Source organism: Ailuropoda melanoleuca, chromosome 1 (genome assembly GCF_002007445.2).
Source record: "Ailuropoda melanoleuca isolate Jingjing chromosome 1, ASM200744v2, whole genome shotgun sequence".
Classification (NCBI taxonomy): Eukaryota; Metazoa; Chordata; class Mammalia; order Carnivora; family Ursidae; genus Ailuropoda; species Ailuropoda melanoleuca.
The window spans coordinates 191679159-191693440 of NC_048218.1; the positions used below are offsets into that span (position 1 = coordinate 191679159).

General features: G+C 35.7%; 1 protein-coding gene across 4 annotated transcripts in view; it reads left to right on the top strand.

Moving 5' to 3' along the window:
- The window catches only part of MKLN1 (muskelin 1), a 317754-nt gene that overhangs the window by 223248 nt on the left and 80224 nt on the right, over positions 1–14282 (top strand). For 3 of the 4 annotated variants that reach the window (XM_011230476.3, XM_034660164.1, XM_002913443.4), the window contains one exon: positions 1722–1914. In XM_011230476.3, coding sequence (XP_011228778.1) covers positions 1722–1914 — 193 coding nt within the window. Of the gene's footprint in view, positions 1–1718; positions 1915–14282 lie in introns of all 4 variants that reach the window. The other variant, XM_034660178.1, reaches the window with a different exon arrangement.

Below are 14282 nucleotides of genomic sequence, written 5' to 3' on the forward strand. Positions count from 1 at the left end.
AATACGATTTTCCCTTTAGCCTGTGATGTGTGTGTATTTTAGTATACTCACACAAATCTCCTGATACTGTAGAAAGTTGCAAATTTCACTTGCTACCCCAACAGTGTGGAGAGATTATATTTGAGAACATAAAATTGTTCAGTCTTACTCACTTTTCAAGTTCGCTGCATTTATTATGAACCTCTAGAAATTAGATAGTGTCTTCACCTCTTTGAGTTTCTTTTTTTAAAGCTTGAGGTTCTATTATTTCATAAATTTTCTCCTGCTATGTATCCGTATGCAACCTGATAGAAAACTTATAATATGGATATGATTCACACTCCTGAAGTCAACATGATACAAAGGTATTACTGTTAAATATGGTTCCAGATAGTTATGATAAGTCTTTATTTAGAAGAGAAGGGTAAGAAATAACAAAGTTCATTTGGATAAAGAATCAATCTTTTGTTATTTGAATAAGGAAAATCTTAGTTAAATGTAATGCTTAAGGAAAAATGTTTTGACATTTTATTAGTAAAATAATCAGCCAATTATAAATCAATTTGTGTTTCAAGTCTTATAAATCTTCCTAAAAGGTAGCATTCTTGCCTTTTAAAAGAATAATTCTTACAGGGGCGCCTGGGTGGCTCAGTCGTTGAGCAGTCTGCCTTCAACTCAGGGCGTGATCCTGGGGTTCTGGGATCGAGCCCCACATCAGGCTCCTCCACTGGGAGCCTGCTTCTCCCTCTGCCATTCCCGCTGCTTGTGTTCCCTCCCTCACTGGCTGTCTCTCTCTCCATCGAATAAGTAAATAAAATCTTTAAAAAAAAAAAAATAATGCGTACAAGTAAATCATATTTTTGTTTGGTTAGCATGCATTGCTGCTTTGTCATTAGTTAATTTTGTTAATTTTTATTTAGGAAATTTGTGGAAAGTTCACAAATTTCATAAAATATCCTTGAAGCTACTGTTTTTGTTTTTTTTTTTTTAAGTTTTTATCTGAGCTTGTATTTTTGGCATTCATCCTAATAGGGGAGAGTTAGTACATTGAACATTCTTCTTTTTGGATTCTAGTTAAAGAGATTTTTACTTTATAGCTGTGTAATAGATGAGGTAGCCCAGACTTAGAGAAAAATATAAAATTTAAGTAGTCTTTTTCTGGTCATTTTGAGTCATAAACCCTGTTTGTGATTTTTGAAATACATAGAACACTTGATAATGTTTGCTTTTCATATAATAACTTGAACTAAGAACCAAGAACAGAAAGCATAATATAACTTACATATATTATTTAATGGTTTCTATGCTTTCAGTACCAACATTGTAATGTGATGAGTAAACGCTGTGGAAGTTACAGTCTTTGCAATCTTAAGTGGTCTTTGATTAACAGTTTCTCTGCTTTTTTAAAAGTTCAGGCTCTAAAATTAGGTTTAGTTTCATCTTTTTATATCTTTCATCTTCATGAAATATATACCTATGGGTATATATATGTATATATGTATATCTGTATATCTTCATTTCTTTTGTATCCTTCTGCTATATACCTTTGTGACTTTTGGCAAGTTACTATAATTGACTAAGCTTCAGTTTTGCCTTTCAAAGTGGAAATAATAATGATACTAATGAGTAGTACAATGCTTTAGCACATAGTAAACACTGACTTTAGGTTAGTTGTCACTTATTGCCTACAGTAATAACTAAGCAGATCTCTTCCTTTCGTACTTTTTCTTGTGTTCCAGTAGTACCGTGAACAGGAAGCTATTCGCCTTTGCCTAAAACACTTCAGACAACACAACTATACAGAGGCCTTTGAATCGCTACAAAAAAAAACCAAGATTGCCCTGGAACATCCCATGTTAACAGATCTACATGATAAACTGGTGTTGAAGGGTGATTTTGATGCTTGTGAAGAATTGATTGAGAAAGCTGTAAATGGTATGTTTAAACAAACTTAGTTTATTAAGGTGATTTCAAATATATACAAGAAACAGTTTTTTGAAAAGAATATAATCTTATGCCAATTATTAGTTTACTTTTTTCCCCTCTTTTTACTCTCTAAAGATTGTTAGCTTTTTGAATTATGTGCTGCTTTTATATAAGATAGATCCATAATGATACTTGGAAAAGCAAAAAAGAGACATATTTGAACTCGCGTATCTAAATCTAAATTGCCGTCTTGGGAAGCCATGGAAGCACACATTTGCGTTTATGAATGCTAACATTGAGTAGCAGTAAACAGTGTTACAAAAAGGCTTTAAATGTTACCTTCTGTTTTGCAGGCCTATTCCTTTATGTATTTTTGTTGATAGAAAATTACCATTTTTAATGGCATAATTTGGCATAATGAATAGTGGATACGTTAAAAAATATTAGTAAATAGTTACAATGAATGAGATTTGTACTGGAAACATCTGTGTGATATGGATGCTACATAATTGCTGGTTTTATTGGATGGTTTATGATCGGTTTTGAAAGAAATGTGCATATTAGAACATGATATAATCTCCAAGGATAATTGTTTTGGAGGATGACGTCTATTTGAATATTAAAGGTCTAGTATGGTTTGTTATTTTTAAAAAGGATCTCTGTTATTTTATAGAATGGTATTCTTTTAAAAAATAATCTCCCACAGTAACAAAGAACAGAATAGGTTCTGTGGTATAATAGGAAAAAATATATTGGAGCGCCTAGGTGGCTCAGTCAAACATCCAGCTCTTGCTTTCGGCTCAGGTCGTGATCCGAGGATTCTGGGATTGAGTCCTTTGGACTCCCTGCTCAGTGGGGAGTCGGCTTCTCCCTCTCTTTCTCCCTCTGCTCATCCCCCTGCTCCTGCTTGTGCGTGCTTGCATGCTCTCTCTCAAATAAATAAATTAAATTCTTAAAAAAAATTTTTTTAAATAAATATTTGGTCTTTGTTTCCTAAAACTCTTGGAATTTGGTGGAGGGGTAAGAGTGTTTTTTTGTATGCTGAGATAACAGGTGGCTGGGGTCCCTAAGCTTCAGATTTCTAGAAAGACCAAACCCTGTGTATAGAGGGCTGAAACTTTGAGCCCCACCCCCCACCCTGACCTCCTGGAAGGGGAGAGGGGTCAGAGGTTAAGTTCAATCACCAGTGGCCAGTGTTTTAATCAATCATGTGTAAGTAGTAGAGGCTCAAAAAAAAAAAAAAAGCCCTAAACGTTGAGGTGCTGAAGAGGGCATAGAAAACATGCGTGCACGCACACACACTTTCTCACCTCTCTCTCTCTCCATTCTCTCACTCACTCTGGTGAATTATTGAACCTGAGGGGGGGTTGTGGGATTCTCAGGTTTATAGGCAGTAAATAAGTAGTACAGGTGGCCTGGGACTTGGGGTTGAAATCTGAAGTGGGGATAGTCTTGTGGGACTGAGCCCTTTAACTTATAAGGATCTGACGGTAACTTCAGGTAGACAGTCTCAGAATTCACTTGTTGGATACCAGTTGGTGTCAGAAAATTGGAGAAACAGCTGGTGTGAGAAAAACCCCACACATTTGGTATTAGAAACATTGTGAATAAAAACAGCTTAGTGCTCAGTATAAAACTTACGGAATGGAATTTGGTGATTTTTTTAATAGAAAGAACTAGACTTTCTCCATTCTCTGCTTTCATGTATTTTAATCGTATCTCTGTTATCATCCATTATTATTATGTGCTCATTTATCAGATAGGTTGACTATTTTACAACTGAAGAAAATGGAACCATTACTGCCTTCTTTGAATTTATAAATTTTAAATTAACTTAAAATGAATTGTTTCTGGCTCCACTGCTTTGTAATAACAAACCTGCCTCTCAGCCTTATACATTGGTACTGCTTATTTAATTGGTAATGATATTTGCAAATAAATGATTACTATGTTTGAAATAGAGTAAACTTTGGAGTATAAATAAATAGAATATATATTATTATTAATCGCTTCCCAAACCATTAAAATGCCATCAATGAAAGTATAAATGTATGTATGCCATTTACAAGAATGAAATCTATATTTTCTTAACCTGAAGATGAGGAAGTCACAAGTATTTTCATGATTTGTTAATTTTGCTTCAAATCTTTATCTTAAGGCATGTAATATATTGTTAAGGTGAATAACAACGAGAACAACAAAAACCGTTGGCAACTTTATGCTACTACTAGGCTAGAAACAGTTATATTTAAAAACTGTGTCTTTGGGGCGCCTGGGTGGCTCAGTCGGTTAAGTGTCTGCCTTCAGCTCAGATCATGATCCCAGGATCCAGGGATGGAGCCCCAGATCAGGCTTCTTGCTCAGCGGGGAGCCTGCTTCTCCCTCTGCCTGCCCCCTCGCCCTGCTCGTGCTCTCTCTCTGTCAAATAAATGAATAAAATCTTTTTAAAAATAAATTAATTAAAAAAAATAAAAACTACGTCTTGATCAATATACTCGTTTAAGAGAAACTGTTAAGATCATGCACAACTTTGCTACTACAGGGACTTAAGTTACCTTTCTGGCTGTAGGAAGGGCCCAAGTTTTAGGGAAAATTGGTCGTTTCTCTATTCTTGAGACTTAGAACCGACTCATGTTTTTTGTACTCCTCAACTGGCTTGGAACAGTGTTTAGTTAATAAACATTCCTTCCAGGGTTGTTCAGTTTGCTGCTGACTTCACTGATGATGATTTGTTGGACAAATAAGGAAGTAAACACTGCAGAGCTTTTTGGCTTCTGCTCCACTAAAAACATAGCAGAGAAGGGCAAGAAGTTCCTGTTTGCTAAATAGGAAAGCCTAGGGAGTCGAAAGCATCTTACAATGGAGGAAACAAAAATTATGTTTAGCGTATCTTAGTGTGTTCTTCAAATATAAGTATTTGAGATATTTGAGAGAAAGTCTCTCTAATAGGCTTCCTATTTGTTAGAAACACCCCTACATTTATATTTAATTTCATTACAGGTCCAGTACTCCTGGACCAGTTACTGCTGTTTTTTCCCTGACAGTGCCGGTGGGGGTGGGGAGTAGAATCCAGTGATGATGGGCAAAAGTAATCATCTAGGAACAGGAAATATTCAAAGAAAACCTAACCTCCCTTTGCACTGTTTATCTTATTTCTTTTCAAGTTTGCTTTTGTGAGATAAGGGAGGGATAAAGTTTAATACAATGGTCCTAAAGTTTCAACTGGAGGTCTTTATCTCCTTCCCACTTTTCTTCCTCCTCTCCCTTTTCTCTCTTTCCCCTCTTTTATTATTTCTTCTCACTCCGTGGTTTATATGGTGGTTGATAATTATGTGGCAGGCCTGTTTCCCTCTCAGAATTTTTTTTTTTTTATTGAGATCTCGAGTCTTGTTGGAGTTACCTTTGTGGCAAGGTTTTTAACTGCAGATTTAATATTGTTAATAGCAATAGGGCTGTTCATATTCTGTATATCTTCTTGAGTAAGCATTGGTAGTTTGTGTCTTCTAAGGACTATTCCCATTTCATCTAAATTGGTGAATTTATTGGCATAAAGTTGTTACATCTTTATGACATCTTTATGTCATATCTTATTCTTGAAATTGGTGATTGCTGGTTTCTTTGTCTTTGTTTCTTTTTCTTCTATTTCATTGATTTCTAACTTTATTATTTCCTTTTTTCTACATAGTTCAGTTTTAATTTGCTCTTCTTTCTAGTTTCTTAAAAATGAAAGCTAAGGCCATTAATTTGAGACCTTTCTTTACTAAGCATTTGGTGTTAAAGTTATCTTCGAAATGTAACCCAGCCAACGTGAATTCACTCCTTGGTGAGGCAGAAACTGCACCAGATTGAGTTGTTGCACAAAGCAAACTTTTATTTACAGCAAAGAAGGAGATCACAGGGAATGGCTTCCAAAGCTGTGACTTCCTGAGAGAGGGTGAGTTGGGTTCCTTTTGTTTAGGGTTGGGATGAGTATTTAGATTGGGAAGCCTTGTGTTCATTGTAGAGGTGAGCGTAAGATGACACATGTGCCTTAAAGAAACATGCCTACACATATATTGTACGTTATGTGAATGAAGCTGAGGCTCCTCCTTGGGTGGAGATTTTAGTATTATAATGAGGTAAAGGCAGTTGTTCCTTCCAAGGTCACTCCATGGTCCTTCTGTGCAGGTGCAGGTTGGGGTTTAGCTCAAAAGGTCTGGGTGGTCTGGGCCTGTGGGTGGTCTGGGCTTACTGGAGGTCTTGTCAGGGCAGTCTCCTTCACTTCAGGGGTGCTTTCAGGTTTCATTTACCTGAGTTAAGAGCTAAACAGAAAAGAACAGCTTACGGAAAAATGTAAGACAAAGGTTAGTGAGTGCAAGCAGGTGGGCAGTAAAAGTGTTAGGTCTTGGGATCTAGTTGCTGACATAAACACTGCTAGCTGTATGTCACAAATTGTGCTATGTTGTGTTTTCATTTCTGTTCAGTTTAAAATACGTATGCATAAGGACCAGCCCTGTGCCTTACTTCTCTTGTGCTTAATCTCTTGGCCAGGATATTTAATACAAGGGTGAGATGACGTAATGATAGTGGATATCCCTATATAGTTCATGATCTCAAAACAAATGCTTTCAACATTTCCTTGTGAAGTATGTTATTTGATCTGGGGTTTTGGAGATCCTGTATTAGATTCCTAGATTGCTAAGAGTTTATGTTATAAATGGGTATTGAATTTTACCACTTTTTCCTCTGTCTTTTGTGATAACATTTTCCCTCCTAAACTCTATTAGTTGAAATCAGTGATTGATTTTCTAATGTTAAACCTCAGATATACTTAACTTTGCATTTCTCAGATAAATCTATCTTTCTCATATATTTTTTGGTCTATTTTGGATTTAGATGGTTTAATGTTTTGTTAGAATTCTTCCAGCTATATTTTCATTAGTAAGATTGGCCTTGTAATTTTTCTTTATCTTACCTTTCTCTTGAAGTTTAGTATCATTGTTACACTGATCTCACATAATGTGTTGAGGAGTTAACCTTTTCTTCTTATAATCTGTGTATGTGTAAGATTTGAATTCTTTCTCATATGCTTGGTAGAATTTGTCATTATGCTGTTTGTGCTTAGAAATTGCTTGGGGAGGGGGCGCCTGGGTGGCGCAGTTGTAGAGCGTCTGCCTTCGGCTCAGGGCGTGATCCCAGCATTCTGGGATCGAGCCCCACATCAGGCTCCTCCGCTGGGAGCCTGCTTCTTCCTCTCACTCCCCCTGCTTGTGTTCCCTCTCTCGCTGGCTGTCTCTGTCAAATAAATAAATAAAATCTTTAAAAAAAAAGAAAAGAAATTGCTTGGGGAAAGTATTTTTGTCTATCAGTTCAACTTATTAAATGTTGTAAGACTATTCAGGGTTGTTTGGTTGGTTCAGCTTTTAACAAGTTACCTTTTTCTAGGAATTTGTCAGTTTCGCTTAAAATTTCACACTTACGGGCATGAAAATATACCTAATATCCCCTTGTTTAATGTTTTCAGGATTTCTTGAAATATCTTTCATGCCTTCTAGTTCTCATTTATGAATTCTTTTTCCCCCCATCACTCTCACTTTCACCAGAAATTTATTAAGTTTATTGGTCTTTTGAGGAAACCAGCTTCTGGTTTGTTGATTCTTTCTGTTATTTGTAATGTCTTCGACTGTTGCTGTAGGTGTCTTCTTTCTCTCTTTGGAACTAAGTTGCTGTCTTTTTGTAACTTACTAAGATGGATGCTTGGCATATTAATTTCCAGACTTGTTATTTTCCCATACATACATTTAAGGATATAAATTCCCCTCTACTTATTTTTTAGTTGTGCTATGAAATATTTTCATTTTTGTCCAGTTCAACAATTTCATTATGAAATAATATGGCTCTTTTGTAAGCCATAGTTATATAGAAATGTAGTTTTGTTTTTCATTTCTAAATTAAATACCCAAATTCCAGATTGCTTTTTTTTTTAAATTGTTAACTTATTTCTGGCATGAACGCATGGTAGTCAGAGTACGCATTCTATAGAATTCTAGTTCTTTGAAATTCGATGAGACTTACTATATGGTCTAGTTTGTTTAATTTTTATAAACATGTCATACATACTTGGACAGAATATGAATTCTTTATTTATTGGGGCAGTTTTCTGTATATATCCAGTTGGTTCCGTTTGCTAACGATGTTCCACAAATTTTCTTTATCAACAGTGATTTTCTGTCAGATTCTCTCAGCTACTAAGAAAAATATGTTAACTCTTTCTGCTGTGATTTTGGAATTGCCCATCTCTTATGGATTTCTCCAATTTTGCTTTATATATTTTGAAGCCATGTTTCTAGGTATATATAATTTAAATTCTTTAATTTTTTTTTAAAGATTTTGTTTATTTATTTGACAAAGAGAGATAGCCAGCAAGAGAGGGAACACAAGCAGGGGGAGTGGGAGAGGAAGAAGCAGGCTCCCAGCAGAGGAGCCTGATGTGGGGCTCGATCCCAGAACGTCAGGATCACACCCTGAGCTGAAGGCAGATGCTTAATGACTGAGCCACCCAGGCACCCCTAAATTCTTTAATTTTAAATTAAATCTTATACCATTATGAAATGTGCTTTTATCTCTAGTAGCATTTTTAAAAATTTTTATTTTTTGTTTTCAATTAATTAACATATAATATATTAGTTTCAGAAGTAGAGGTCAGTGATTCATTACTCTTATATGATAGCCAGTGTTCATTGCATCACGTGCCCTCCTTAATGTCCATCACTCAACCCTCCTCCCCTCTAGCAACCCTCAGTTTGTTTCCTATAGTTAAGAGTCTCTTATTGTTTGTCTCCCTCTCTGATTTCGTCTTGTTTTATTTTTTCCTCTCTTACCTTTGATCCTCTGTTTTGTTTCTTAAATTCTACATATGAGTGAGATCATATGATAATTATCTTTCTCTGATTGACTTATTTCACTTAGCATAATACCCTCTAGTTCCATCCATGTCCTTGCAGATGGCAGGGTTTCAAATTTTTGATGGCTGAGTAGTATTCCTACACACACCCTACATCTTCTTTATCCATTCGTCTGTCGATGAACATCTGGGCTCTTTCTACAGTTTGACTGTTGTGCTATTGTGGACATTGCTGCTATTAACATTGGTGTGAAGGTGCCCTTTCGGATCACATTTGTATCTTTGGGGTAAATACACAGTAGTGCAATTGCTGGGTCATGGGGTAGCTCCATTTTCAACTATTTGAGGAACCTCCATACTGTTTTTTAGAGTGGCTGTACCAGCTTGCGTTCCTTCCAACAGTGTAAGAGGGTTCCCCTTTCTCTACATCCTCGCCAACATTTTTTGTTTACTGACTTTTTAATTTTAGCCATTCTGAGTGGTGTGAGGTGGTATCTCATTGTGGTTTTGATTTGTATTTCCCTGATGCCGAGTGATGTTGAGCATTTTTTCATATGTTTGTTGGCCGTTTGTCTAGCTTCTTTGGAGAAATGTCTGTTCATGTCTTCTGCCCATTTCTTGATTGGATTATTGGTTTTTTTGGGTGTTGAGTTTGGTAAGTTCTTTATAGATTTTGGACACTAGCCCTTTATCTGATAAGACATTTGCAAATATCTTCTTCCATTTTATCAGTTGTCTTCCGGTTTTGTCGACTGTTTCCTTTGCTGCACAAAAATCTTTTGATGACGTCCCAGTAGTTCATTTTTGCCTTTGTTTCCCTTACCTTTGGAGATGTGTCAAGCAAGAAGTTGCTGTGGCCAAGTCTAGTAGTGTTTTTGCTTAAAGGCATAAATTGTCTTACGTTAAGCTTTCATTGGTAAGTATTTGCATAGCGTATCTTTTTTTACCTTTTTATTTTCAACCTTTCTGTTTCTCTTTTTTTCTTAAGTATCTCCTATAAATTTAGTTCAAAAAAATCTGCCTTCTTTTGATTTGAGCATTTATTTCATTTGCATGATTGAATTAGTGGTAAATATACAGGTTTAATATTACCATTTTATTGTATATACTTTGTCGCGTCCTTTATTTATTTATTCTTTTGGTTGTTAACGTAAAACTTTTTAATCTTTTCATTTTTTTCTTCTTGTTTGGAAGCAGCATACTTTGTTTATCTGACTTTATGATTAGTCTAGAAATTACAGCAAGTATACATATTTAACAAAATTAATCAGTGCCTTTTCCCTTTTCCCATATTAGGACTTAATGGACTTTCAACTCCCATCTAGTCACCTTCCAACTCATAAGTTATTATTGTCCTTTATTTTGATACCACATTCAAAGACTCTATAAAATATTACTGTTCTTACACTATTCAGTCAGTGTTCAGTAATTCTACCCAAGTATTTACTAATTTTTTTGTTCTTCAGTAATATTTGCATCTTTGATCTTTTTTTTTTTTTAAGACTTTATTTATTTGAGAGAGAGTGCGAGTGGGGGAGGGACAGAGGGACAAGCAGACTTCCTGCTGAGCAGGGAGCCTGACATGAGGCTTGATCCCAGGACCGTGAGATCGTGACCTGAGCTGAAGACAGATGCTTAACTGACTGAGACACCCAGGTGCCCCGATCTTGTATTTAGGATCATTTTTCTTCTGCCTTAAGCATATATCCTTTAGGATTTCTTCTTCTCCTCCTGCTGCCCTCCTTCTCCCCTCCTTCTCCCCTTCTACCACGTATTCCTTCTTCTTTAAAGAGAGTGTTCATGCATGCGAGCAGGGGGGCAGAGGGAGAGAAAGAATCTTAAGCAGGCTCCACACCCAGCCTTGGGGGGGGTGCTCTGTCTCACTACCCTGAGATCACAACTGGAGCCAAAATCAAGAGTTGGACACTTAACCACCTGAGCCACCCAGGTACCCCTGCCATCTCTGTCTTGATGAGAAATTAGTTTGAAAGAACTTGGGGTATAGGTTTCAGTACTATTATATATGCTCTTTTTTTTTTTTCACCCTTTAAATCTTAGATGAGGTTTGAACATTTCCTTTTTTCCTCTTGGTAAAAACTTCCTAGGTTTCATTTTTTGTCATGTACTTTTTTAAGAGGGTATTCACTATTGGAGACAAGAACAGCTTGTGCCTAGTTAGAACTGTATGAAATGTGTTTATTACAGTCTTAATCATAGGGGAAAAAAATGAGACGGTGTTGGACCTGGAGACTTTAAATAGTTTGAAAATTGTTAGCAACTCTGTCTTAGCATGCTTTCTCCTAAATGACATTTTCATTTCTTTTGCATAGTTTTACTTTTATCAGACCCTTCTGATTTCCTGCTTTAGATGTTTGTCAGAAATAGAAATACTAGCAACTGCCTGACTTCCTCTTAAAACATAGAAGTAATTTTTAAACTTAGGTAGTTCATAGGAATGTTTAAATGCCTCACTTTTAATTTGTTTTTGAGACTTTCTGAAGAGTAGAATGGGTGTTGTCATATTTTTGTAGATAAGAATGTCATTATTTCAATAGAAAGCCTACATTTTTTTTGCTGAATCATATAAAATATCTAGAAGTAGGAATACCAAAACAAAAGGCTTATTATTAGCAAGATCTTTCAAGAATTAGAAATATAGGGAGCGTGATGAAAGTGTTTGGGATGCAGAGGTGTCAGCTTTTCATTTATTTTTAGATCTTAAAAGGGAATTCTTTTAAATTAAAACAAGGTACTGAAAGCAATGCATTTTGAAAAAAATCTTTACCCTGCTTTAATCTTTGCAGCGTTTTTATTGATTATTTCAAGGGATTTCAAGCTTATGACTATTCGAGTTCTAGAAATTAAACTTGTTCAGTTAAAAAATAAAGTTTCAGGGCACCTGGGTGGCTCAGTTGGTTCAGTGGCTGACTCTTGATTTCAGCTCAGGTCATGATCTCAGGGTCTTGGGATCAAGCCCTGTGTCAGGCTCCACACTCAGCACAGGGTCTGCTTGAGAATCTCTCCTTCTCCCTCTGTCCCTCCCTCTGCACACACACTCTCTCTCTCTCTCTTTCTCTAAAATAAAATAAATAAAATCTTTTTAAAAAGTAAAGTTTCTGTAGCATATAGTATTACTGTAGTATTACTGTTTATCAAAGCCTCAATGAGCATTTGCATTATTTTCTTTTTGAAGACATAAAAGAAGATTCTTAAAGCATGTCATTTCATTGAAAGTTATTGTTTCATTGAAAGTGATTATATAGCTATTCCATGTAACCTACTCCAGATCCATCTGGACTATTTATTGATAACCCAGTTTCCCTGTCAAGAGGCAGTAGTGCATATTAGAGTAGATTAAATGAGAGTTGTCTTTAATTTATCATGTTTCTCTGTAAAATGCAAATACATATTTTTTAAGTCGTTATAATATTTTTTGTTTGGAGTGGTTAGATGATTTAATATTATAACATGAATCAATGTCAAGAAGCTAATAATAGAGCTTGGATAGTTGGGAGTGAGAGGGATGTGGAAGGGCTGGAATTTATAGATTTCTAGCTTTTGTCTTATGTTAAGCCATGATATCTTTCAAAGAAGAGGTGTTTGGTTTGGTTTGGTTTTTTTTTGTTTTTTGATAGAACAGCTAGCTTCCCAAATAAGCCATTGCTTATAAGGAACCACTTCCAGCCAACAGGAATGCTTCAGTAAGTAAGTAATCTAGGGTAGTGGCAAACCAGCATTCCAGAGAAGAAATGAAACATAAACTTTAGCCACAGTAAGAGTAGGTCTTCATTTAAGAGAGAGATTACATTGTTTCCTTTAAATCATAAATAATTTTTTTCAACTTTTTTCTTTTTATTCTTTTAATACTGGATTTGTTTAATATGTAGTAGAATGATCTGGAATGGCAAGTTTTCTTTTCCAAAGTCTTGGTTATTTTCATGTATTGTTGAATAGGTAAATTTTGCCGTGTCTGTTACAGTGTTTTATGTTAGATTGTAATAAAAAAACTAATCTATTATATGTGCGTTAGTTCATTATATATATGTATCTATCTTTATTGTTAGTCTGGAGAGTTGAAAATATTTTGGACTTTGAGCTTTCTATACCTTTTTTGGGGGAGTCCTTAGGCATGTTATTTAACTTCTTTGACCCTTAATTTTTTAACCTTTGCATTAATTAATAATCATTATAGTATAGGTTTAAGGACTAAATTAGTTTAACCTTTGTGGTGTCTTGCACACAGTTGATACTCAGTAAAAGTCAGGTGTTTTTTTTTGTTTGTTTGTTTGGGGTATTTTTTGGTAAGATCTTTTTTGGAAAGTTACTTCCAGATTTGATAATGCTGTATCTTAAATAATTTTCTTCGTGTTTCAAAAGAGTCTCCACAATAGAAGAGTAGGAGACATCAAAGAGAATTGTTGTCTTTTAGAATAGTGAAGACAAGGGGCGCCTGGGTGGCACAGCAGTTAAGCGTCTGCCTTCGGCTCAGGGCGTGATCCCGGCGATCTGGGATTGAGCCCCACATCAGGCTCCTCTGCTACGAGCCTGCTTCTTCNTCTTCCTCTCCCACTCCCCCTGCTTGTGTTCCCTCTCTCGCTGGCTGTCTCTATCTCTGTCAAATAAATAAATAAAATCTTAAAAAAAAAAAAGAATAGTGAAGACAAAAAGAATTCATTAGGGAGAGAGGGAGACAAATTTAAAAGTTTCTCAAATAATTTTTTTTTAAATGTTTGCTTGACTACTCTGTGCAAAATAATGTGCCTTGTTAGGGTGCCATTGTATACTAGGAATATGCTTTCTTGGAAGTAGAAGTTTTTTCTTGTTTTTTGTTTTTTTATAAAGATTTTATTTATTTATTTGACAGAGAGAGACAGCCAGTGAAAGAGGGACACAAGCAGGGGGAGTGGGAGAGGAAGAAGCAGACTCCCAGGAAGAGCCCGACATAGGGCTCGATCCCAGAACTCGGGATCACGCCCTGAGCCAAAGGCAGATGCTTAACGACTGCGCCACCCAGGCGCCCCTGGAAGTAGAAGTTTTATGCGCAGTTTGTTTTAATGTTAGATACTTACTAACATTAAGATGACACAGAGGAAATGTCTACCATGTGACTAGGAAAGTCCCCCTATTTCCTGCCTTTTTTTTTTCTATTCTAAGCTTTTATTATATACTGAACATATCTGATATTGCGCTATTAACTGTCCATTATTCAGGAGAAGATTAATTTTATCTACCTAGAATAAGACCATCATAATTTCTAGTATTTTAAATTTGGAGTAGTTAATATTTTAAATTTTGCGAGTAATATCCTCTGCAAGCCTGACTGTAAATAAACTTTGGACATATTTGTCTCTCTTTGTCCTTGTTAAAAACAACTAATGTTAATGTACAAAGCACTGATTGTAGAAATGTAGATGTGTCTAGTGATCTGTGAAGAATAGACATTTCAGGGGTAATAAAGGCTATGAAAATGGCTTATGTCACAGTATGTTACAAT